At 43.6% G+C, this 27790-nt stretch overlaps 1 protein-coding gene across 1 annotated transcript in view; it reads left to right on the top strand.

Annotated features, from left to right (window-relative positions):
* Window positions 1-506: 506 nt before the first annotated feature.
* Window positions 507-27790, top strand: part of LOC126260551 (major facilitator superfamily domain-containing protein 6) — a 359541-nt gene continuing 332257 nt past the window's right edge. The window contains exon 1 of the mRNA XM_049957885.1: window positions 507-907. Within this exon, the coding sequence (XP_049813842.1) occupies window positions 507-907 (401 nt within the window). The remainder of the gene's footprint in view (window positions 908-27790) is intronic.

The following is a 27790-nucleotide window of genomic DNA, read 5'->3' as shown; positions in this document are numbered from 1 at the left end:
TCTCGATTGATTTGTGTTCAGTTTTTCAAGGCCTATCCACTGTGCCAAGTTATAAATAAACGTGAGGGGGTGAGATGGGGAGGTTCCCTTGTAAGTAACGTGTGACGCCTGGAACATTCCATATCTCACCCTAATTAGTTAATTAGTTGTGGAGGGGTGCGAACTGTTACAATGTTACGGCAGTTAGCAACGAGTGAACTGACTAACGGTGGTAGTAGAGAGTTCCTCTTCTTATTTAGTCGAATGTCTACGTATTGCAATCGGTGCTGCACAAATGGGACTGTGAATAGAGGCTCGATTGGATGCTGAACTTTTGTGACGTCCGACTGGCGTCATTTGGGTCCGAAACGCTCAGTGCGCCGACGTGCGTGGGCGGCAGTCGCTAGCGCGGACGGCGTGGAGGGGCGGCGCGTGGGCGGCGCGTCCCGGCGGCGGCGCGTATCGATCGGCGCGGGCCGGCCGGCCGGCCGGTGCTTCGGCGGCGTCAGTGGCAGTCGGCAGTCGCGATGGCCGGCAGCGAGCGCTTCGACGGCCCCGGCGTCGGCGTGGGCGGCGGTGTGGCGGCGCCGCCCCCCGGCGTGGCGGGCGCGCCGGTGCGGCCGCTCGTCGATCCGGAGGCGCTGGGGCCCGTCGACCCCGAGAAGTACCCGCAGCCCAAGGACGCGACGCACAAGATCCGCGGCCGCTCCGACATCATCGAGGTGCTGTGCGGCTCGGTCGACCAGGAGCTGCTCACCGTCAAGACCTTCTACTTCTTCTTCTACTCGGCGTTCGGCTCGCTGTTCCCGCTGATGGGCGTCTACTTCAAGCAGATGGGCATGAACCCCACGCAGTGCGGCCTGCTGATCGGCTCGCGGCCCTTCGTCGAGTTCCTGTCGGCGCCGTTCTGGGGCAGCCTGGCCGACAGGTAAGGCGATCGATCCGCCGCGCGCAGCTCACGTGACGCCCGCTCTCCTCAATGGGGCCGACCCGCACCGCACCGCGTGGTCCCGACGTCTGCGTGCCTTGCGCCCTTGCGGAGCACGCGCTCTGCGGCCTTCCTTGTCTATATCTACATCTACATAGATATCCCGCAGGCCTCCGTACCTGGCGAAGGGTTCCTCTTACCACTACTAGTCATTTACATTCCTATATATATATATATATATATATATATATATATATATATATATATATATATATAAAGATACCATCGTAGTATATATATATAGTTAAGGCTTACCGGCCACTCGACCATCTTCTTCTTCTGTGCGAATGCACAAACAGTGCCCGAACTCTTACGGGAATCGGCAACGCGCCGCGAGTAATGAGTATAATGGGCAGGGGCACTACGAATGTAGTGCGGGACAATACGTTGAGAATGTGGGTTTCGCGGGAGGCGTGCCAGAGATAAATCCCTGCTGTCGCACTGTCCTCTGTGTCCTCGGTGGCTCAGATGGATAGAGCGTCTGCCATGTAAGTAGGAGATCCCGGGTTCGAGTCCCGGTCGGGGCACACATTCTCATCTGTCCCCGTTGACGTACGTCAACGCCTGTATGCAGCTAAGGGTGTTCATTTCAATGTAATTTACATTTCTGTTCTATTAGCGAACAAAGCGAGGTCAGCAACTGGGAGCAGTTAATTCCATAAATTATCTGGGAGTACGCATTAGGGGTGATTTAAAATGGAATGATCATATAAAGTTGATCGTCGGTAATGCAGATGCCAGACTGACATTCATTTGAAGAATCCTAAGGAAATGCAATCCGAAAGCAAAGGAAATAGGTTACAGTGCACTTGTTCGCCCACTGCTTGAATACTGGTCACCAGTGTGGGATCCGTACCAGACAGGGATGATAGAAGAGATAGAGAAGATCCCACGGAGAGTAGCGCGCTTCGTTACAGGATCATTTAGTAATCGCGAAAGCGTTGCGGAGATGATAGAGATAAACTCCAGTGGAAGACTCTGCAAGAGAGACGCTCAGTAGCTCGATACGGGCTTTTGTTGAAGTTTCGAGAACATACCTTCACCGAGGAGTCAAGCAGTATATTGCTCCCTCGTACGTATATCTCGCGAAGAGACCATGAGGATAAAATCAGAGAGATTAAAGCCCACACAGAAGCATTCCGACAGTCCTTCCTTCCACGAACAATATAAGACTGGAATAGAAGGGAGAACCGATAGAGGTATTCAAGATACTCTCCGCCACACACTGTCAATATGGACGTAGATGTAGATGAAGAGGGAAGAACGATTGTCTGTATGCCTCCGTATGACCGCTAATTTCTCGTTTCCTATTTTACAATGAGAGTCATCAATGGTAGGATCGACCTTTTGAGATAATCTACAAGTCATGTAGATTAAGGTCCAAGGTATCACAATCTGTAGCCGCGCACCCTGGTAGGCCCTCATTTGCGAGTAATCAATGAAAAATATTTCGGAATTTCAGGTGATCTTCTACAGCTTTAAAAATACCCACATCAATCAGACTGTTGCTGTAAAATAGTGCCTACCGTGGGGTCCTCACATGCAAAAGGTTGGGGCTTCGAACTTCGTCAGATATTTTGAACTTTTTATTGTTGATTTCTTACTGAAATCAGTTTGTTCGTTATTTTTATCCAGTTAACTGGTTTCAATGTATTTTCTTATTTCTGTCTCTTTGTCACGTTATTTTAGTGAGCGTATTAACTCTTTGAATTGCTCTCATTCTTCTTCCTGTCATTCTTTTTCCTTTTGGAATCGTAGTGCATGTAAATTTCATTATTTTTATTTATATATCATAATATTTAAACATTTTAAAATAGCAATTTATCGGTTAAAGACAAGAGACGAAATGATCTATTCATACTGCAGTGGTGCCAAAAATGTATTTTGCATTAGAAGATGTACGTTTTTTGCGGATGCCAATGGTCATGTAAGATTTAAAACAAATTCTTATTGCGCTTTGCACAATATAATGCAGAAGAGAATTTAGAAGAAAGAAAGGTTTATAAGTAAAACGAAATTCCATCAAAATGGGGAATAAAAATAATAAATACAATAACGTGGACGAGAATATAAGATGATAAAAGGGAAGAAATTAAATCTAAATCAATAAATAACAACAGCTAAATCCATATGCACAAAGATTCCAAATGGCAAAAGAATGATACGAAGAAAAAATGACAGCAATTGAAACAGTTAATACGCTGACTGAAATGACGTGACAAACGAACAGAAATAAAAAAAATTACATTTAAACCAGTTAAGTGAAGAAAAATAATGATCAAAGTCGTTTCGATAAACATTAAAAAATAAAAAGATTTTGAATCACATAAGAAGATCCGAAACTACAACCCTTTGCACACAAAGACCGCACGATAACAGTAACGCTATCATAACTGCATGGTTAACGTTACTATTTTTACAGGTTTAGAGCATCACAGAATATTTCGTTGATTAAACACAAACTAGGGTCTACCAGGGTGAATGGCTGCCCATTTCAGTTCCCGAAGCATCTGTAATTCTTGCGTGTTTTCGAATCTACCGGTAACAAATCTAGCAGTCCGCCTCTGAGAATTGCTTCGATGTCTTCCTTTAATCTGGGCTGGAACGGATCCCAGACACTCGAAAAGTACTCAATTGACCCTAAATAATGAAAAGTGGGAAGTCATTCACATGAATGCTAGAAGGAATCCGTTAAACTTTGGTTGCACGATTCATCAATCAAATCTAAAGCCCGTAAATACGCAGGAATTGCAATTACGAAAAATTTAAATTGGAAAGAACACAAAGAAGATGTTGAGTATAGGGCGAACCAACGACTGCGTTTTATTGGCAGAACACTTACGAAATGTAACAGACCTACTAAAGAGACTGCCTGCACTACGCTTGTCCGTCCACTTTCGGAGAACTGTTGCACGATCTGGAATCCTTCCGGTCAGGATTAACGGAGTACATTGAGAAAGTTCAAAGGAGGCCTGCACATTTTGTATTATCTTGAAATAGGGGAGAGAGTGTTACGGACATGATACAGGATGTGTGGTGCTCATAACTAAAACGAGTTTCTCGTTGCTACGGGATCTTCTCACGAAATTTCAATCACCAACTTTCTCCCTATGACGCCGACTTACATCGGGAGAAACGATCATGACAATAAAATAATGGAAATCAGAGCTCGCACGGAATTATATAGGTGTCCGTTTTTTCCGCGCACTGTTTAAGAGTGGAGTAACAGAGAATTATTGTGATGGTAGTTTGACGACCCCTCTGTCAGGCACTTAAATATGATTTGCAGAGTAGCCATGTAGATGTAGACGTAGATGCAGATGTAGAAGAATAGTTCGCACTAGCGTCCTGTATGCGGTCTCCTTTAGAAGTGAACCACGCTTCCCCAAAATTCTTCCAATAAACCTAAGCCAGAATCCTCAAATGCTCGTTCCATTTCATATCGCTTTCCAACACTACGTCCATATATTTAAACGACCTGACTGCCTCAAGCAGGACACTAATAACGCTGTATCCGAACATTACGTCTTTGTTTTTCTTACTCACCCATATCCACTTACATTTTTCTCATTCAGAGCTAGCTCCCATTCATCATACCAGCCAGATATTATGTCTAAGTCATTTTGTATCCCCCTACTGTCACTCAACTTCAGACCTTACTGTACATCACAGCATCATCAGAAAACAGATGCATATTGCTGCCAACCCTGTGCGCCAAATCGTTTATGTGTATCTGAATAGAGAATATAAATGGAAATCGCGTGTGGCTAGGGCCTCCCGTCGGATAGATCGTTCGCCTGGTGCAAGTCTTTCGAGTTTACGCCACTTCGTCACTTGCGTGTCGATGGAGTTGAAATGATGATGATAAGGACAACACAACATCCAGTCCCTGAGCGGAGAAAATCTCCGACCCAGCCGGGAATCGAACCCGCGCCGTTAGGTATGACATTCCATCGAGCTGACCAGTCATCTTCCAGGGGCGGACTATAGACAGTAATAGCGGTACTACCAGACTTCCCTGGGGCGCTCCTGACTATACCACCTTCCCCGTTGCTTGCAAGCTTCTGTTACAGAAATAACTAGCATGGCACAATACTACAGAGTCATCTAATTATTCTGCACTGCAGGTATACAATCAGTGCCAACAAAAAATAAAATTAACAACTGAGCAAAAAAAGCAGTTAAATGTTTTGTGAAGTGATTTGTCTAAAAGTAAGACATAAAAGAGATTAGAGAAACATTTGACTCGCCTTTGAATGATGCTCGAGATCATGGCAGCAGCTGAGATGCTTATACGTCAATGACCTAAGGAGATTACAAATTACACCAAACAAATATCCTATAATACTCTTTAAAATTCTAAGATTCTTAGCTGAACACTGAACTTGAAGTTCTCAAACAGCAGCTCATTTGCTATGCGTGATTTTGAGCGTCGTTCTAATCTCTTTTATCTAGTACTTTTAGACAAACATTTGTTCATGTCTTTCAGTTTATTTATTTTCAAGTTTTGTTCAGAAAGCATCTAATATAATTAATATATTTAAATGCCGATCGGTGTCCCATTACTATTAAGGGCATATGGATCAAGAGAAAGGAGGTAAGTTTCAATATATGCTATGATTTAATAATTTTTGACATTTCATTTAGATTGCTAGCAGCCGCCGTTCGTTAAATATTGCAGCTTTTTTCCCAAGTCACTAATTAAGCGTTTCTTAAGTACCCTGATAAGTTTTCAGTAAGTAGTTACTCCTGTTGCAAAACTACAACCCACGATGGTTAGTTTGATACAGCATTTGTCAATTTCTCACTCGTCGTTTGGCGCTGAAAATTTGGACAAAAATCCATTCTGTAATTTTCCCTCAAATTACTAATTTAGTTTTTAATTACCGTTATTACTTTTAAGCAATTATTTTTTTCAGAACGAGACCTAACGCTGATCTAATTGACTTCTCATTTGTGCATTTCCCACTCTTCGTTTAACTATGAAAACTCGGACAAAACTCAATTGTGTAATTTCTTGGGGGGGCTTGTTTTCGATCTACTCCAACATTTGACCGAGAAAAACAAAGGGACACGCAGATTTGTAGCTTATTTACTGGAACAGAAAAGTGACATCGGAAAAAAATTAGTTCCAATTTTGGCCACTAGGAACATATCTGGTGCTGTGAATTGTAAGGAAGACGTATAGAAATGTTTCCACATGTAACTGGTTAGAAATAAGACGTAAGCGGAAAATGTCAAACAACTGAGAAAGGAATAATGTTGATTTTATTATTAACCACCGCTTACACAATTTGTTCACTGTGAGCACCGGAGACGTCGACGAGATGGTGCATCCGTAAAACGACGTGATCAACAGTTCTCGCAGTAGTTCCGGTGCAATCTGAGCAAGGTGTTCCTGAATACTGGCCTTCAGATCAGGTAGAGACCGATAGTGTCCCTGGTAAACACGTTCTTTTAGATATCCCCAGAGCCAAATGTCACATGCATTCATATCGGGTGATCTGCAGGCCATACATCTGCACAACCTCTGGAGATAACATGTCCGTGAAAGATTGCATTAAGCAGATCTTCCACTTGGCGAGCGACATGAGGTGTTGCCCCACCATGCATGAAAACAGCGTCCTCTACGCCGTTACGCTGTTCCAAAGCAGTGTCACAGACTGTGCGAGGAGATATCGATGACGTGCAGAAGTCACGGTACACCCAACAGGCCCTCTTGGTGTATTCTCGGGCCGAGAATAAAAGTGCTCGTGAATCCACGCCACATACGGCGAGTTCAATGGCTCGTTGTGCACAACACGCGATTTAACAGTACCCTAAATTCGGTAGCTCTGTGTATTCAGTGCATCAAAAGAAAAAAAAAATGGTTCAAATGGCTCTGAGCACTATGGGACTTAACATCTGAGGTCATCAGTCCCCTAGAACTTAGAACTACTTAAACCTAACTAACCTAAGGACATCACACACATCCATGCCCGAGGCAGGATTCGAACCTGCGACCGTAGCGGCCGCGCGGTTCCGGACTGAAGCGCCTACAACCGCTCGGCCACACCGTCCAGCCATTCAGTGCATCCTGTAGTGCAAAATGTGCCTCGTCACTCCATAGAATATTGCCCAGCTACATGTGATCAACAGAGCAAATTCAGAGCTTTGCTGCGGATCGTAAGGCTTCAGAGGATATGGCATGGGTACCAGTATAAAATAGAGCGCAAAACTTTCCGTGCTGTTGACATGGGATGAAAAATTCTCGTGGCACTGCACGAGTACTAGCACAACAGGGCCACGTGCTCCACGGTCAGTTACAGCAACCTCGTTAATAACTTCCACCGGGATAGGACGCCTTCCTCTTCCAGGTGCCACACCAGGCACTCCTGTTTTTTAGAATTTCGTCATCATCATCTTTAATCCATTTAATGACATTGGGCATCTTCTCAGACCTTTCAGTCGGCTATACTCTCTCAATGCAGCACTGTAATTGCTGCCGTTCACATAAAATAGTTTCACTAACAGCGCACAGTCTCTTTTCTCTATAGTCATACTGTCCACTCACGTTATGGCTTGCCAAATAACACATGCCTTACCGTCATACAAACAGTGTACAGCGCCAGATTTGGACCTGGCGGCCACAATCGGAACTAAAGTTTTATCCAGTGGAAATCGGTTCTGCATTTACTGATTAGCATAACTACCAAGTTACGCTACAATACGATAATTACAACCCACATTAGACATTAGTGAGCAGCTGCACTTTAATCGGGACCACACGGTACGAGGGGTGTAAACAAAAGTAGCGGAAACGCAGTCCAGACACTTGCAGGAGATTGGGCATCCGCTAACAGGACATGACAGCGTACAGGTGCCGCTGTTGTCGATATGTAATGAGCATTTGAGGGGCATCCAGTTGGAAGTGTTGTTGCTGATTGTCGTTAAAGGGAAGAGTGTCAATTTCACCGCTCTAAAACATATTTTCAATAGGTGATCAAAATTCGTGGGTTAAAATCGAGGTAGTCCGTGGCGAAAATGCATCAGAATGTTATCAAGCATAACCTGAAGCCTGTGGCAAGATTGAATTGCGGTATAGGACGGTTGCACAGTGGGCCAAGGCGTTTCGTGTGGATCGGAATGCTACTGCGGATTGGCACGGCATTGGTCGGCCGTCCATTCCTCAAGATCAGATTGGCATCGCGAGTGGTCTCGTTTCTCGTATGCACTGTTCGGGAAGTATTCGTGGAGTTTGATCTCAGTCATCAAGCAGTGTGGCACATGCTGACGGAATGTCTTAACAAGAGTAAAATAGCGTCCCGTTGGGCTTCACATCGACTCACTCACGTACAGAAATGTTACCAGTATTAACCGGTTGGTCTCCACCTGGACACATAGGGTAACGAAGGACACGCATTTACGCATCTTATTGTCGTCATTGATGATATGCGGGCACGAGTCTATGAGGCTGAATTAAAGAGTCAATCGAATGAATGGCGTGACCCAGGTTTGTGACTCCCACAAAAGTTTCGACAGTAACCCAGTCGGGTGATGCGTGTGCTCATTATGGCATACAACTAGAGTGTGTTATTTTTACACACGCCGAGCCTGAGGGACAAACCGTTAACAGTGATTAGTATCGTCGATTTATGGAGCGATTTATGGAGTTTGGCTATGAGGGCCAAACGTGAACATTTATTGTGAGCTTATCGCCCCATCGTATTGCATGGTAACGCACGGTGTCATGTCGCAAATAATGTCAAGTTCTTATTGCAGCTGTGACATTGGGAGACACCCTCCATACTCACCAGCTGACCTGTTTCCGAAGATGAAGGAACGACTACGAGGCCCTTGATTTCCTGACATGGCATCTGTTGTCTGCGCAGTCGGGCGCTTCGGCGCTGTCATCATCAATGAAATCTTTGCCAACGAATGGCAACGTCTACCTGACATTTGACAAAAGGTATGGATTTGGCCGTTGACTACATTGAAGGAATGTACACTGAAGAGCAAAAGAAACTGGTACACTTGCCTAATATCGTGTAGGGCCCCCTCGAGTACGCAGAAGTGTCGCAACACGACGTGGCATGGACTGAAGTAGTGCTGGAGGGAATTGACACCATGAATCCTACAGGGCTGTCCATAAATCAATAATCACGAGGGGGTGGCGATCTTTTCTAAACAGCACGTTGCCAGGCATCCCAGATATGCTCAATAATGTTCATGTCTGCGGATTTTGGTGGCCAGCGGAAGCGTTTAAAGTCAGAAGAGTGTTCATGGAGCCACTCTGTAGCAATTATTGACGTGTGGGGTGTCGTATTGTTCTTCTGGAACTGTCCAAGTCCGTCAGAATGCACAATTGACATGCATCGATGCAGGTTGTTAGTCAGGATGCTTACGCATGTGTCACCTGTCAGAACCGTATCTAGACGTATCAGGGGTCCCTTATCGCTCCAACTGCACACGCCCCACACCATTACAGAGCCTTCACCAGCTTGAACAGTCCCCTGCCGAAATGCAGAGTCCATGGTTTCAGGAGGTTGCCTCAACACCCGTACACGTCCATCCGCTCGATACAATTTGAAACGAGACTCGTCCGACCAGGCAACATGCTTCCAGTCATCAACAGTCCAATTTCGGTGCTGACGGGCCCAAGCAAGGTGTAAAGGTTTGTGTCGTGCAGTCATCAACGATATATGAGTCGGCCTTCGGCTCCGAAAGCCCATATCGATGATATTTCGTTTAATGGTTCGCACGCTGACATTTCATATGACCCAGCATTGAACTTTGCAGAAATTTACGGAAGAGTTGCATTTCCGTCACGCTGAACTATTCTTTTCAGTCGTCATTGGTCCCATCCTTGCAGGATCTTTTTCCGGCCTCAGCGATGTCGGAGATTTGATGTTTTACCGGATTCTTGATATTCACAGTACTCTCTTGAAATGGTCGTACGGGAAAATTCCCACTCCATCGCTACCTCTGAGATGCTGTGTCCCATCGCTTGTTCGCCGACTGTAACACCATGTTCAAACTCACTTGAATCTTGATAACCTGCCATTTTAGCAGCAGTAACCGATCTAACAACTGCGCCAGAGACTTGTAGTCTTATATAGGCGTTGCCGTCCGCAGTGCTGTATTCTGCCTGTTTACATATCTCTGTATTTGAATACGCAAGCTTGTATTAGTTTCTTTGCCGCTTCATTGTAGTATAACTGTACGTGTTAGGTTGTTAAACTTTGCGTTCTATCAATGTTTCCACTACTTTATTTATAGCCCTCGTACATTTGAAGGGCCTACTGTGACGGAACATTCTGCCTCATAAAACATATTTCATCGAATGCATATGCGTTATACACGGAGTGTCTGTTAATTATACCAAAAATATACTTACCAAGTTATTTAACTGCGCAGTTGCAATAACAAATTAAATTAGGGTATCGCAATCGAGTACTTCTGTCTCCAAATGTGAACTGTCTACACTCTGGAACAACCCTAGTGCCTTCTCTACTCCTACAGCTTCCAAAGACTTTACGTTAAAGGCTCAAGAGATTCCAAACATTTAACCTTTGAGCCTATAGACAGCTGACAATCTACTTATATTCGCAGAAAAATTTTTCAGTTAATTATATACGTTATTATTTCGGCCTTTGTAATCATCGTTATAATTTAACGTCCAACCAGTCATCAAATTGTGGGATGATAACAATATATCAAAGTATTTAATCACATTTTATATCGATCTAATTTTTAAATAGTTCAAAATAAAGTGAGTGCGCGCCCACACACACACACACACATATATATATATATATATATATATATATATATATATATATATATATATATATATATATATATATATGGTGTTACAAAAAGGTACGGCCAAACTTTCAGGAAACATTCCTCACACACAAGTAAAGAAAAAATGTTATGTGGACATGTGTCCGGAAACGCTTAATTTCCATGTTAGAGCTCATTTTAGTTTCGTCAGTATGTACTGTGCAACGTGATCAAATTGTAAATTTTCACAATCAACATGTGTGAGCTGACGAGAATCCGCACGCAACTGTGCAATCACGTCATCAACACAGATTTTCTGTGAACGTTTGGGCAGGTATTGTTGGTGATGTCTTGATTGGGCCCCATGTTCTTCCACCTACGCTCGATGGAGCACGTTATCATGATTTCATACGGGATACTCTACCTGTGCTGCTAGAACATGTGCCTTTATAAGTACGACACAACATGTGGTTCATGCATGATGGAGCTCCTGCGCATTTCAGTCGAAGTGTTCGTACGCTTCTCAACAACAGATTCGGTGACCGATGGATTGATAGAGGCGGACCAATTCCATGGCCTCCACGCTCTCCTGACCTCAACCCTCTTGACTTTCATTTATGGGTGCATTTGAAAGCTCTTGTCTATGCAACCCCAGTACCAAATGTAGAGACTCTTCGTGCTCGTATTGTGGACGGCTGTGATACAATACGCCATTCTCCAGGGCTGCATCAGCGCATCAGGGATTCCATGCTACGGAGGGTGGTTGCATGTATCCTCGCTAACGGAGGACATTTTGAACATTTCCTGTAACAAAGTGTTTTAAGTCACGCTGGTACGTGCTGTTGCTGTGTGTTTCCATTCCATGCTTAATGTGATTTGAAGAGAAGTAATAAAATGAGCTCTAACATGGAAAGTAAGCGTTTCCGGACACACGTCCACATAACGTATTTTCTTTCTTTGTGTGTGAGGAATGTTTCCTGAAAGTTTGGCCGTACCTTTTTGTAACACCCTGTATATGTTTCCTGAAAGTTTGACCGTACCTTTTTGTAACACCCTCTATATATATATATATATATATATATATATATATATATATATATATATATATATATATATATATACTCCTGGAAATGGAAAAAAGAACACATTGACACCGGTGTGTCAGACCCACCATACTTGCTCCGGACACTGCGAGAGGGCTGTACAAGCAATGATCACACGCACGGCACAGCGGACACACCAGGAACCGCGGTGTTGGCCGTCGAATGGCGCTAGCTGCGCAGCATTTGTGCACCGCCGCCGTCAGTGTCAGCCAGTTTGCCGTGGCATACGGAGCTCCATCGCAGTCTTTAACACTGGTAGCATGCCGCGACAGCGTGGACGTGAACCGTATGTGCAGTTGACGGACTTTGAGCGAGGGCGTATAGTGGGCATGCGGGAGGCCGGGTGGACGTACCGCCGAATTGCTCAACACGTGGGGCGTGAGGTCTCCTCAGTACATCGATGTTGTCGCCAGTGGTCGGCGGAAGGTGCACGTGCCCGTCGACCTGGGACCGGACCGCAGCGACGCACGGATGCACGCCAAGACCGTAGGATCCTACGCAGTGCCGTAGGGGACCGCACCGCCACTTCCCAGCAAATTAGGGACACTGTTGCTCCTGGGGTATCGGCGAGGACCATTCGCAACCGTCTCCATGAAGCTGGGCTACGGTCCCGCACACCGTTAGGCCGTCTTCCGCTCACGCCCCAACATCGTGCAGCCCGCCTCCAGTGGTGTCGCGACAGGCGTGAATGGAGGGACGAATGGAGACGTGTCGTCTTCAGCGATGAGAGTCGCTTCTGCCTTGGTGCCAATGATGGTCGTATGCGTGTTTGGCGCCGTGCAGGTGAGCGCCACAATCAGGACTGCATACGACCGAGGCACACAGGGCCAACACCCGGCATCACGGTGTGGGGAGCGATCTCCTACACTGGCCGTACACCACTGGTGATCGTCGAGGGGACACTGAATAGTGCACGGTACATCCAAACCGTCATCGAACCCATCGTTCTACCATTCCTAGACCGGCAAGGGAACTTGCTGTTCCAACAGGACAATGCACGTCCGCATGTATCCCGTGCCACCCAACGTGCTCTAGAAGGTGTAAGTCAACTACCCTGGCCAGCAAGATCTCCGGATCTGTCCCCCATTGAGCATGTTTGGGACTGGATGAAGCGTCGTCTCACGCGGTCTGCACGTCCAGCACGAACGCTGGTCCAACTGAAGCGCCAGGTGGAAATGGCATGGCAAGCCGTTCCACAGGACTACATCCAGCATCTCTACGATCGTCTCCATGGGAGAATAGCAGCCTGCATTGCTGCGAAAGGTGGATATACACTGTACTAGTGCCGACATTGTGCATGCTCTGTTGCCTGTGTCTATGTGCCTGTGGTTCTGTCAGTGTGATCATGTGATGTATCTGACCCCAGGAATGTGTCAATAAAGTTTCCCCTTCCTGGGACAATGAATTCACGGTGTTCTTATTTCAATTTCCAGGAGTATATATATATACTTACAAATGCGACTATAATCTAATTGTGATATGCAATTTTACTATAAAACTATGAGAGCACAATCAGATTTACTTTTGTTAATATTAGTTAGATGGATCTTAATTCACAGTGGAAAAAATGATGATAACAAATATTATTTTTCAGCATGATTACAGTCTAATTATAACGAGCAGCACATATATGGATATAAGTAACCTGACTAGGAATCTGTACTCTGAGAGCTTAATCAGCTGTCGTTATTTTTATTTAACTGAGCACGAAACCTAGTGAAAAGATAATGTTGGAGACTTGTAGACTGGAATGGACATTATTAATCTCTGAAACAAAATCACAGTTTGCAAGGAGTTATGACTTCATATAGATAAGTAACCATCGTTATCCAAATATGTTATAGTAAAATGTACCAATGTACCTATTAATGTTTAGCAGAACTATACTTGCATTAATGTCAAGATTTCAGAAATATAAGTGTAGCTGTGCACAGAATGATGCAACTTCTAACCTTTATAAAAGCTGTTCAACATCGCCTACGTAAGATACTTTTACGTAGTTGATTTTTGTTTTATTCTTTGCTTGCTTACACTGTATATTTGGTTTGACCATGTTGCTTAATTCACATCCCCAAAATCATATGTCACATTTAAATTGCATTTCTTTCCTCTGTCTATAAGTTACTTCTTTTGCGTAGCGCAGCTAATATGCTATTCTTTCATGGCGTGCACATTGAACACTGTTACCTCGCTTCTGAACAAGTTGAAGTAATTAGCCAGACCATTGAAGATTCTTATAATGTAAGCAAATTGTCATTTAAACAATTTAAACCAGTTATATTGTATTGTTCATGTTCTTTGTTGCTTTGTGTCACCCTGTGGAAAGAGGAATATTCCATAGAAAAGAGACTTTTAGCATTAGAAATGGACCTCTTGAGAAGAGCATGTAAAATTTCACGACTTGACCACCTAAGAAATGAAGAGATAAGAGAAAGGGCACAGACTGGTAATGGTATTACGGGTAGAGTAGAAAAAAGACAGCTATGATGTGGGCATATCAAAGGAATGGATGAAGACAGATGGCCCAAAAGAGTAATGGCAACGGTGGAAGAAGAAGAAGAAGAATACCACTAAATGATATCCAAAAAGCGGTACAGAGTAGAGAAATAGAAGAGCATGAGGAAGCATGACGAGAACGAGGCATTTGGCGACAGAATGCAGGATGCGGCGACAGGTGTAGGGCCCCAGTTAACAATAAGAAATAAAAGCGCAACGGATGTGTCGCCATTGATTGTCTTGCATACATGACATCTGATATTAAAAATATCGAGCAATAGACACTTGCTATAGACAATTTCTAGTCGATATTTACATGTGATTATAATCATGTCTGATTACGTTGTATGAGTAGTAATTTGTAGATACTATCCTATTTCCGTCACCATCGTCTTCATCTGTTGTGGAGTTCGGTTTCTCATTTCTTACTGGAAAGGGATGACGTGTGCTTAAATGCTAAGTAATGAATAATTTTTACTTTAGAGCAATGGAAGCTAGCCTTCAATCAAGTTGCGCAACTAAATTTTCGATGTATGATTCGATTTCTGTTGTGATCTTGCGTCTAAAGAATAGTCTGAAGCAACCCAGCACGCTAGTCTATTCCGTGCAAGCCTCTTTGAATCTACATAACTAGTGCAGCCCACATATTTGTTCGGTGCATAAGTTCATAGCGTTCTTCCAGAAATTTCATAAACACAATAGATACACATAACAGAGACATTAATCATCAGAGATATATTTTTCTTCACTATTTGCAACAGCCTGCCAACGCTGAGATAACTGCGACTGCGATTCTGCGACTGTAGAAATCACATGGTTTTGAGGCGAAGAACTCGTCGAGCCATGTTCGTAGCTTATTTTCATCCGGGAAAGGAAGTTTCTTGATGATTGTTCGATAGAAAGCGGAAAAAATGAAAATCCGAGGGCAAGATCAGGTGAATAAGGTGAGTGTGGAATGACATCCCAACCCAACTCCTGTACGTTTTTTGTCAGCCTAGAGGAATCGTGAGTAACATCACTTCACGCCGTCTTCCTGGTCGTTGTTCTAGGATTGCTTCTGTAACACGACTTAGTTGTTGACAAGAAATGTCAACCGTGATGCCTACACATCGAGGAAGTAATTCATAGTACACTGCACCGTCACTGTTCTAGCAGATGCATAACATTATCTTTTGTGGATGCGCGCAGATCGTTTTACGGGGAGTTGCTGCTTTGTTTGGGCTCAACCATTCCTTTGTTTTTCCTTATGTTAGCATAAGTACACCATTTCTCGTCACCAGCAACTACACAGGATAGGAATGTTCGGTGTTGAGCACGAGCCAATTGATAACGAGCAAGTAGAGATTTTTTGCGATTTTGGCTTGGAGCATGCGGTACCCATACCCCCGATTTTCGAACCTTCCCTATTGCATGCAAATGTCAGACGATGGTGGAGTGATCACAGTTCATCACATTTGCCAGCTCTCGAGGGCACTGACGTTAACCATTGTGGATTAATGCACTTAAACGATCTTCATCAAACCCCAAAGTTCTACCTGAACGTGAAGAGTCACAATGTCCAAACGATCCTCCTGGAAAAAGAGAAAACCATTTTATTGCCATGCTCTGTCCAGTGGTACTATCCCCATACGCGACGCAAAAGTTTCTGTTTGCCTCCGCTGGTGTCACCCCTACACTGAACTCAAACGGAAGAATATGTCGGAAATGTTCCGATTTCTCCACTTGGCATTCCATTTACTAGTATCCACAGCTCCACTCACTATCTCCACTTACGCACCAACCTGATACACATGAACCTGCTTTTTGTACTCTAGCCTTGGTCTCCCCAACAATTTTTACCACCTCACACTTCCATTACGAAACTGACGGTTCGTTGATGCCTCAAAATCTTTGCTATCAACTGATTCCTTCTTTTAGTCAAGCTGTGGCACAAATTTCTTTTTTCCTCGATTCGGTTCATTAACTCATTGTTAGTTATTCGATCTACTCATCTGATCGTCAGCATTCATCTAATGCGTCACATTTCAAACGTTTCTGCTCTCTTCTTCTACATTTCATTTCCGTTCAAGGCTACATTCCATAAAAAAGCCTTCATAAGCACTTCTAACGGTTAAATTCAGATTCGCTGCTAACAAATTTCTCTTTTTAATGAGCGCTTTTCTTGTTGTTGCCAGTCTGCATTTTATATCCTCTCTATTTCTGCCAACGTCAGTTATTCTACTCCCTATATAGCTAAAATCATCAACTACTTCTGGTGTTTCATTTCATAATTTAGTGTCGCAAACATCATCTGATTTAATTCTGCTACATTATGTTACCTTCGTTTTGCTCTTGCTGACGATCATGTTATAATCTCTTTACAATACATTATCCATTCCACGAAACTGCCGTCTCTGATGGAATCTCAATATCAACGCCCAGCATGAAAGTTTTTATTTTATTGTTTCAGAACTTTAATATCCTTTTCAAATTTCTTCTTGGATTTTTTTTACTGTTTGTTTCTTCGACTTCTATACGAAAAGTATGTACAGTTTCTCTTTTTCGTGCAGTGAATCGTCATTTCCAGGTGAGCGATACAAATAATTGTCCTATATGGCTTAAGAGTTTCTTAAATACGCAGCTCGTTTTACTTCTAATACGTAAATTCGTTCTCGTTCTTGGCTAAATACTTCAATCTCCACTAGTGCTATGTAGCTCAAACTTATTTTCCGATAAACGCTTCGTTTTCTGTACAACTGTTTTTTTTTCCTGTCCTTAGTTCGTATCGTGTATTCTGTCTGCACGCGAGTTGCATACTTATTTTTTCCGGTGCACGATTCCATTTCTTTCCGATAAATATGAGAGATTTTTACTTTTTTACCACATATCGAGCTTTTAAAATGAATTATATAAACTGATTTTTCTCAGTACATGGTTCTATTTGCTCCAGACACATAGAACTTACTGGGGTTTTTACTTCCTAATTGCGTATTGCAATTTCCACTAGAGCTGTATAAATTACGCAGTAGACTTTGGTTCAAATGGCTCTGAGCACTATGGAACTTAACATCTATGGTCACCAGTCCCCTAGAACTTAGAACTACTTAAACCTAACTAACCTAAGGACATCACACAACACCCAGTCATCAAGAGGCAGAGAAAATCCCTGACCCTGCCGGGAATCGAACCCGGGAACCCGGGCGTGGGAAGCGAGAATGCTACCGCACGACCACGAGCTGCGGACGCAGTAGACTTTGAAGTCAGGGCAGCCACAGCCTGGATGTATAATTCTTATCTTTTCAGAATATGTAAACTACGTTTAACTTGCAACAGGGAAAACTTGATATTAAAACTATCTGTTTTATTTATGATTTTTTTGAATTTATTTATGATTTATTTTCAGAGGCCTTGCCGACACTTAGCTGATAAAATGCAGCACGGGATGATATTAAATTTGTGTGTTTGTTTTATTTTATGCCAAGAACGTCGCCGCCTGGAACTTTCCGCAGGGTTCCTTTTATTTCGAAATTCAAAATACGTATCGCAAAGTCCACTTCATTTTCTGAAATCACGGATACCGGATCACATATCGTCCGCCGGACTCATATTCTTTCCCACTTTAGAAAAGCGGTCATAATGTTCTGGCTGATTGCAGTGGGCCTATAAATAAACGAGACAACACTAGAGCTGGACACTCATGCAGAATGGTGTGTGAAATGTATTGTTCTCTCACAATTAAAGCTGTCCTAAAGGATATTTGTCTATTTTTCAGTGTGTGACAGAAATTTACACAGCAGAAGCTCTGTTCAAAACAGGTCACTCGATGGTGTACTCTTCTCCCAAATTTATTATGCTTGAACCTGCATGAACAGGACTTTCATAAAAAAAATCCTGGACTGACGAAGTTTCCAAATTCTGGGAGTTGCTTCATTGGTGAACCTATCAGGTGCTAAAGTTGATCAAAATGCATTTAAAACTGACAGTCAGTTGGCGTGAGGCCTGATACGCAAGGGATTCATAGTGCAAGCAGTGTAGCGACAGGCCTCCCCACTTAGGTGTCGGAGTTACTGAAAGCTATAAAACATAAGCTTTGTTTGAATGCCTAGTGCTTCATCGTTGATATAGGAGGATGCAGTTCTATTCAGGATTCGTTATTTCACCTGTTTACCGTAAGCGAATGGCTACTTAAATCAGCGGCGTACATCACTCATTCAGTATACTCGCCCTTGGATGAAACGGTTTTTGGCACATTCAGTTCTAAAGTACGTAGATGGCTACAAAACGTTGTTAATTTCCCATTACGTCTTGCTATTCACTGCAAGAAATGAACTTTGATGCTATGGGAAACTAGAGAGAAGCAAACTTTCAGGTCGAGTACAAAGAGTTGTTTTCTGAGTTTGCTGGCCTTTTGACTCACATGCGTGAGTCGTATATCTACACTAGATGATTGCCAATCGTTCCCGGTTACTTGTTTCTATGTCACTCAGCCAGTATGGGTGAAATGTCTTCGGAAGTTTACCAATATGCCAATAACCTCGAAGATCTTTGGATATGGCACTAATGTCAATCGCAGAAGAGCTTCTGTGAAGTTTGGAAAGTAGGAGACGAGGTACTGGCAGAATTGGAGCTGTGAGGATGGGTCGTGAGTCGTGCTTGGGTAGCTCAGATGGTAGAGCACTTGCCCGCGAAAGGCAAAGCTCCCGAGTTCGAGACTCGGTGCGGCACGCAGTTTTAGTTTGGCAGATACTTTCACTGATGTCAATGTTATTTATGGAGTCTTCCGTTACTTTTTGGTAGAACAATTTCATATTTAAAACTGAATAACAAGTACACTGTTGCTGTTCCGCTCATGGGAGAACAAAAACAGTGTACTTGTTTTTGACCCTTAAATTAGCATCAGTCAGTTTCGATTGTTTCCTATGCCCGCACGCAGAGGTGCTAACCGTGTCTTACCTCCAGTGGTCTTTCAGAAAGTGATATGTGCACAAAGTATTGTTGAAGTTTACCACATTTACGTTTCACTCTCAACTCATTCCCACCTCTCAACCCACCTGTCACTTGTCATCAGGACTATTACCATTAAGCCAAGCAAGCCCAATTAATACGGAGAAGACACTAAATTTTCGTAGTTCTCGACTTTCATTATGGTACCCATTTACTATCCCTACCACACATCCCCACCAAATCCGCATGGTCCCCATGGAGTGAAATTTCTAGCCAATCATGCTAACAATAGCAAGAATTATAGATTCGATACTAATATTAGCCCTTCCCGATTATTTTATCATCTCACGTCCTACCGCCCCGACTCCTGCTCTGAGAGGCCGCAGGGCTACATTACCATCCCTCCCCTCACCCCCTCCCACCACCCCCAACTACTTATTCCCCATAGTATCCGTGTCAAATCTGACTGAAATTACTCCAGATGTTTCAGGGTCAGTCGTAGATGTCACACATTTCCCACTCTACCCCGTTACAGAACTTTATGCTAGATGGTGAGGATTGCAGGTACCAGGTTCGGTTTAAATTGTTTCAAGAGTTATAAAGCTATGTTTTATATGTCACCCATTCCTACAGTCACCTCCCTCTATAAGAACAAAACGTCATCAGTGCTATCACCAATCAGCGTATCATACCCAGAAACTATGGATCCTGTACCAACATAGCTCGTTTAGGATTATTTTTAAATGAAATCCCTGCCACATGTGACTACCTCCCGCGCGTTCTGACGCAGAGAGAGTATTGGCGTTTTCCGACGAGCGCCGCTTCCATCTTGTGAATAATTCACAAACTTGCCCGGCACTCAGATACTTCCCTACAGGAACTCCTGCATGTACACCGCGTTTAATACATATGGCATATAAGTGCGAGTTGCTGTGTGTAGGGAGCGTGCTGCTGGAAATACACACCACTAGACACAGCAGTAAATTCGGGTATGTGCAAAGGAAGAAGGATAGGGTTTCTAAAGATGTCGTTTTTTTACATATCACTTGAGAAACATTATAAGTTTGATTCTTATAGGTTAGAAAAATATCAGTTATGTTATTCTGTCTTCAGTGATAATATTTTATTTATCTGTTATGTTAATTTTCAAGAACTGACTGATATATTTGGGCCCTGAATTATATCGTCGTCAGTGAAAAAACTAAGTAGACTAAAATGAGAACTTTCATTGTAATAAACTAAGAAGAGTGGCATGGATGGGATAAGCTTCTGTGACTCCTGATAAAGTGACACATAAGTAGTGGAAAATGTGAACACTCAGATGCTCCTAGCAGAACAAATGGTTCAAATGGTTCTGAGCACTATGGGACTTAACTTCTGGGGTCATCAGTCTCCTAGAACTCAGAACTGCTTAAACCTAACTAACCTAAGGACCTCACACACATCCATGCCCGAGGCGACCGTAGCGGTCCCGCGGTTCTAGACTGTAGCGCCTAGAACCGCTCGGCCACTCCAGCCGGCGCTCCTAGCAATACGCTAAATATCTCCCGAGAACGATTATTGTTCGTCCCTCTACGTACCACTTCTGTACAGACAGTCGAGTTAAAATTAATCTAACGTTGTTGTTGTTGTTGTTGTGGTCTTCAGTCCTGAAACTGGTTTGATGCAGCTCTCCATGCTACTCTTTCCTGTGCAAGCTTCTTCGTCTCCCAGTACCTACTGCAGCCTACATCCTTCTGAATCTGCTTAGTGTATTCATCTCTTGGTCTCCCTCTACGATTTTTACCCTCCACGCTGCCCTCCAATACTAAATTGGTGATCCCTTGATGCCTCAGAACATATCGTACCAACCGATCCCTTCTTCTAGTCAAGTTGTACCACAATTCTATTCAATACCTCCTCATTAGTTATGTGATCTACCCATCTAATCTTCAGCATTCTTCTGTAGCATAACATTGCGAAAGCTTCTATTCTCTTCTTGTCTAAACTAATTATCGTCCATGTTTCACTTCCAAACATGGCTACACTACATCTTCCTGACACTTAAATCAATACTCGATGTTAACAAATTTATGTTCTTCAGAAACGCTTTCCTTGCCATTGCCTGTCTACATTTTATATCCTCTCTACTTCGACCATCATCAGTTATTTCGCTCCCCAAATAGCAAAACTCCTTTACTACTTTAAGTGTCTCATTTACTAATCTAATTCCCGCAGCATCACACGATTTAATTCGACTACATTCCATTATCCTCGTTTTGCTTTTGTTGATTTTCGTCTTATATTGTCCTTTCTCAAGGCACTGTCCATTCCGTTCAACTGCTCTTCCAAGTCCTTTGCTGTCTCTGACAGAATTACAATGTTATCGGCGAATAGCTCGCATATAACAGTCTGAGACAGGAGGTAGACGGATTTGGAAAGTGGACTATAGTGTTTTTTTCTAATTCTACCTTGTAGTATTGAAGAACGGTTGCGATTTGCTATATGTTACAACAAAAAATAGAAGGCCTTGGACAAGCATTCACAGTATTTGCAGCGACTGTAGTCCTATGTCGGATCTCTTTTTAAAAAATAACATCAGAGCACTATCAAGGGAAACTGGCATCGCAGCCTCGCCCCCACCCCACCCCCCGCCCCACAGATTTAGTGGTTAGGTGGCCCATGGCCCAGTGGATACTAGTAAAAAGTGAACACAGATCAAGCATAAAAACAGGAAGGAGGTGCACTGAACTGTGGAAAAAAAGCAAAATAGAAATAGTGAACGATCCCAGCTCAAGATTTGCAACATCGAGCACAATTTGCAGTGCCACGCCGTCGTGATCATGTGGTCACGGTGCTGGAATACGAAGGGGGAAATCCATGATCTAATCTCCCTCGTTCCCCTTTTTTCTCGGAAGATTATGAATTGTCCGTAATTTTGTGAAAAAATGGGGCACGACGGAGATTTTAACACGGACCTCCTGCTATGCAATTCAACACCGTAACCACACAACCGTGCGACACGTGGTTCTTCCAGTCGCTCGAGGTTGCACATCGTCAGTTTGAAACGTTGACTGTTTCTATTTTGCATTTTTCCCACAGTTCAGTGCACCTGCTTCCTGTTTCCTTGCTTGATCTGTGCTCAGTTTTTGACCAGCTGTCCACTAGGCGATCTTACAACTGAATCTGAAGGGGGGGGGGGGGGGACGATTGAGAGTTCGCTTGTAAGTAAACTATAAGGCATTAACGCTTGCTCTTCCAATAAATTGAAAAAAAAAAAATAATTTCACAGTTCGTGAAGTTAAAATAATCTTTAAAAATATGCGTAAGGTAAGTAAAATTAAAAAAAAAGTTATTTCTTTGTAAAAATGGCACCATTCTGAACTGCTGCAAGTCTAAAACAAGTTGTAAAATTAAACAACGCCTGATGAAAAAAAAGAAAAACATTTTTAAATGTATAAACTTACATTATAAACCTCTGATGCGATAGTCCAATTCCCATGTTGTTAAGAAGAACGGTGCAATCTTCCTTCGGACATACAGCTATAACCAAGATCTATTACGAGCTGGTTTTTCAAACTTATTTTAGCAGGTAACTGCGCAGACAAACAATCCACGCAAAAACCAATTTCCAGAAAGAAAATCTCTGAACAGGTGTAACAACAACGTCGTTAAGGAACTACTTAACCAACAGTGTTGTTAAGAAGAAAGTAACAAACAAAATTCAACATACCAAACAAACGCCATTGTTATAACCTTGTCTTCAAACACTTTCAAATAACATCCGTTGGCAGAGACAGCAGGCGTCGAACAACAACTTGACGAACTGCCTTGTGATACGTGCCATGTATTGCGGCTATTTATGCACTTGAAAAAACAACCGTTAGTACTGCAACGCATCATACAAGCGCTCGCGCTTCTGGCTCGCTAGGAGACACACTACGCGGCTCCCCCTGCTGCATTGACCTCTGTACAGTTTCGAGCGTGCCCGCGCACCATCTTAGGGCAATTCCATATAACCTACAGCACAGGGAATGCTCACGGACTCCCAGTAACTAGAGAACACCAGCCAGAGTACAAGAACATCGTACTGGGTGCCGCATCGTCTTATACAGGGTGGCTCAGGAGGAACTGTCAATATTCGCGGAAATGATAGGAACGATAATTTGAAGCAAAACATTTCACATCGACGTTTGCCTTATTCCGAATGGTTTCCGAGACAACACATTTAATGTATACTGTTATTTATTTTCTGTACAGGGTGTTTAAAATGAATATCGGGGTTTTAACGCTTTATAATATTTATTACATTAAACTTACAGTTATACATATATAAAATGAAAGAGCAACTCAAACAGTTGTGTTTAGCACAAGTGCGCATGCCCAGCGCGCAATGTTTCCGCCGCAATCCGCGATTGGTTGAACTTCACTGTACCCAAGCGCTGGATAGGCCGCAAGGGGCCCAATGACAGGGCTTGCTTTGCATGGCCTCCACGCTCACCCGATCTAACGCCATGCGATTTTTTCCTTTGGGGCTTCATCAAGGATCGTGAGTACGTGCCTCCGTTACCAGCAGACCTCCCTGAATTAAGAAACCGGATTGAAGAAGCTGTTGCTTCAATCACTGAAGACACACTTATCAACGTTTGAGAAGAACTCGGCTATGGACTTGATGTGTGCCGTGTGATAAATGGTGTTCACATTGAACATTTGTAAGGTTCTTGGTAAAACTCTTCATTTGACATATCATTTATAACTGTAAGTTTAATTATATTATAAAGCGTTAAAACCTCGATATTCATTTATAAACACCCTGTATTATTGTCCACGCAAGTACAACAGTTGGTAAACATTAAAATATGCTTTTTATAAAGTATCAATTGAAAAATATGTACTTTTAACACATCCACCTCCAAGCATCACCGTACACGTCACAATAAAGCTGTTGTACTGTTCACAATAAGTGTTCGAATACCCCACCGTCAACGTCAGAGCATTCGTGTGCTCTTGGGAGAACGGGCCGGCCGCGGTGGTCTAGCGGTTCTGGCGCTGCCGTCCGGAACCGCGAGACTGCTACGGTCGCAGGTTCGAATCCTGCCTCGGGCATGGGTGTGTGTGATGTCCTTAGGTTAGTTAGGTTTAAGTAGTTCTAAGTGCTAGGGGACTTATGACCTAAGATGTTGAGTCCCATAGTGCTCGGAGCCATTTGAACCATCTTGGGAGAACATGTTGTGCTGCTTCTCTAAATTACTCTGTACGTTCCCTAATAAGTGCAGCAGTGTTCATGATGCGACCAAGCTGTTCGTTCGTGTATTCACCTTTCGTTTGTACATCTCAGCCTTCATCTCACTCCATAAACAAAAATCTGCTAGCGTCAAGTCTAGCGATCAGTGTGGCCGGTTAAATGTACTACTGCGACCAACCCAGCGATTAGGGTAATTGCGGTTGAGACGTTCCCTCACACGTCTGCTAAAATGTGGAAGGGCTCCGTCATGCTAAAAGTTTATTGCATTCCGCGTGGCCAAAGGAACGTTCTGAAGGCGTCCAGCAAACGAATTTTCCAGAAAATAATTATGTCCCGTCATTCGCTCTTTTAAAATGAACATGTTACCCAAGGTGCCACACCAACCATTGATCGGAAAACGAACTTGGAAATTGGTTTCCCCAGTAGCCTGTGTATTTTCATGCGACCATGGATGATTATTACTGCGCTTGTTATTGATTCCATTCCGTACATGTTGCTTCATTAGTCAATAGCATTAATGGAAGCAAACGACGATTTTCGTTCAACAAATTGCAAAATTCAAGTCGTGGAGCACTGTCATCACTGCGAAGATTATGGACAAGTATGTGATGTGGGCATAAGTTTTCTGGAGGTAATGTTCGCCATATACGCGTTCGTGGAACATAGATACGTGTGCTTGTAGTAGGACTACACTGCACCATTTCAACAATGCTTTTCCTGCACAGGTTGTTGAATTACACGTTCAGAAGAAGAATGGGAATTTGAAAGAACACCTGTTTAAGCAGTGTGCTGAAAACTCTGGTAAACACTTTATTACCAGGAATTCAACATGTCGGAAAGTGCCGGCGGCATTCTTCGCCGGCATCAGGAGCACTATAAACGCAGAAGCCGCAAACGTTCACCATATCTGTATATTATTCATTAGTCTAGATGTGTGGTATTTTAGTCGTCGCGTGTGCAAATACAATTAATCGAAGCTTCTCTCTGATACTCTCTCAGTCCGTCGCCATAGTTCACTCACAACATACCTAGCCAAAAAAAAGTCCATTAAATGTATTCCATCTCGGAAACCATTCCGAATAGGCATATGGCCATGTGAAGTTTGTGCTTCGAATGAGCGTTCGTGTCATATTTCTGATTGTTGACCATTTCTCCTGGGGCACGCTGCGTTTCAAATCACTTCCCATAGAGGTTACGTGGCTGAGGATACCTACTGATGCACTGTCCTGCGGCCTCTATGGCTAGAGTCGTTTCTGCGTTCCAACCACGCATTGAGCAAGAAGAGTCGTTATTCGGTCTGAAGAAAGACAACCTGACAGTAAGGCCAGGTTAGGATAGGGGACGTCAAACAGAGGTAACTTCAAATAACAGTTTATCGGAAATGCGTCTCTGCGGAACTGTGAAGACACCCGATCAGCGACGATCGAGACGAAGTATATGAGTTAAACTAACATGCCCTGTTACTAACTAAATTAGCTGAAGGTAGTGGTGTCAGCAGAACAGTCAAAGCTACGCAAATTTTAAACGCCCTCCAACGGCTGGTTACGTACAAACGTGATGTTTACTGCGTACAGCTTGACTATTAAATGTACTACGCTAAAATTGCGGTAATGCCATTAATTTTTTAAGATAATAATGTAATGTATCCTTCGACCCGTCCGGTTAGCCGTGCGGTCTAACGCACTGCTTTCCGGGCGGGAAGGCGTGCCGGTCCCCGGTACGAATGCGCCCGGCGGATTAGTATCGAGGTCCGGTGTGCCGGCCAGCCTGTGGATGGTTTTTGAGGCCGTTTTCCATCTGCCTCAGCTGGTTACCCTTATTCCGCCTCAGTTGCACTTTGTCGGCGATTGTTGCACAAACACTTTCTCCATGGGGGTGAGGGGGGAGTGGGGTGGGGGTGGGGATAGAGGGGGAGGGGGAGTCCACTGGGGGCCAAACCGCACAATAACCCTGGATTCGGTGTGGTTCGGCCGTGGGGTGAGTGGACTGCTGTAGCCTGTTGTGGGGTTGTGAACCACTGACGGTTACGGCGGGGACGAAGCCCCTCCGACGTTTCTAGGTCCCTAGTTCCATACAATGCAATACTATCCTCGTAAGGAATAGTTATTGCAAAGAAAAGCACTGATATTCAATCCTCCAAAATCTAATTGTTCGGAGTGGGATATGTCTCACTGATCAGAGCAGTACACTAAACAAATATATGTCATTAAAATACTAACATTCGTTAACATAAAATCTCCTACTTTACCAAAACGCCTGTGTTACCTGCTATTATAAAGTTTTCTTGAAGCCAGATGCAGTGTCGTCATTGGGGGGCGGGGGGGGGGGGGGGCATAATAGCTTGGTGACGGTGGACCTTGGTAATAGGATGTATAGTGCAAAAGAATGTTTCGCATTACACAAAAGCAGTGATAGAACTTCGTGACAAGAAATTTAGATTTCAATGTTCGACTTATAGAGACTGCAAAAGGGCACATAACGGCTCGTGGATGGTCCGTAATCGTCACCAAACCAGTCGTTTCCCAACGTAATTGAAATGCTGAAACATAGACCAAGGCATTACATTCTATTAGTAGAGAAAATTGGTACCTTTTATAAGATATTAAACGTAGCTCAGGTTAATTAATCTTATTATTATACAAGGGGGGTTAAAAAAGTGATGCAACACTTTTTTTGTCGGCCAGTTTCGGTTGAATACATGCGTAATTTGTTGCGTGACATCGTGGAATATTGCCGCTTCAGCCCATGTAATTACGTGAAGTTCGGAAACGTGGCGGCGCTATAAGGAGGCTTCCAAATGGCGTCTGTAGCGGAGGTGCGTTCCAAGCAGGGAACTGTCGTTGAGTTTCTTTTGGCGCAAAACCAGAGCATCCCAGATATTCATAGGCCCTTGTAGAGTGTCAACGGTGACCTGGCAGTGAACAAAATCAGGGCGAGTCGTTCGGCGAGGTGCTTGTCGTCATCGCAACAAGGTTACAGAAACCTGTCCGATTTCCCTCGTACCGGCCTGCCGCACACGGCTACGCTCAGGAATCTGAAGAAACGACTTCAGCATGTTCGTGGCCACAAAAATGCAAACGGACTTCTTTTCCTCCATGACAACGCGGGGCCTTACACAAGCCCGAGAGGAGCTCACAAAACTTCGTTGGATTGCTCTCCTCTTTCATCCTATAGCACCTTCTGACTTCCATCTGGTTGTTCCAATGAAGGATGCATTCGCCGTACGCAATACGTGTGTGATGGGGAGGTTATTCATGCAGCAAGACGTTGGCTCCGACGTCGACCAGTAGAGTGGTACCATGCAGGCATACG

Source organism: Schistocerca nitens, chromosome 5 (assembly GCF_023898315.1).
Source record: "Schistocerca nitens isolate TAMUIC-IGC-003100 chromosome 5, iqSchNite1.1, whole genome shotgun sequence".
NCBI classification, from domain to species: Eukaryota; Metazoa; Arthropoda; class Insecta; order Orthoptera; family Acrididae; genus Schistocerca; species Schistocerca nitens.
The sequence above is the reverse complement of the archived record's forward strand: the minus strand, read 5'-3'. Positions and strand labels throughout refer to the sequence as shown.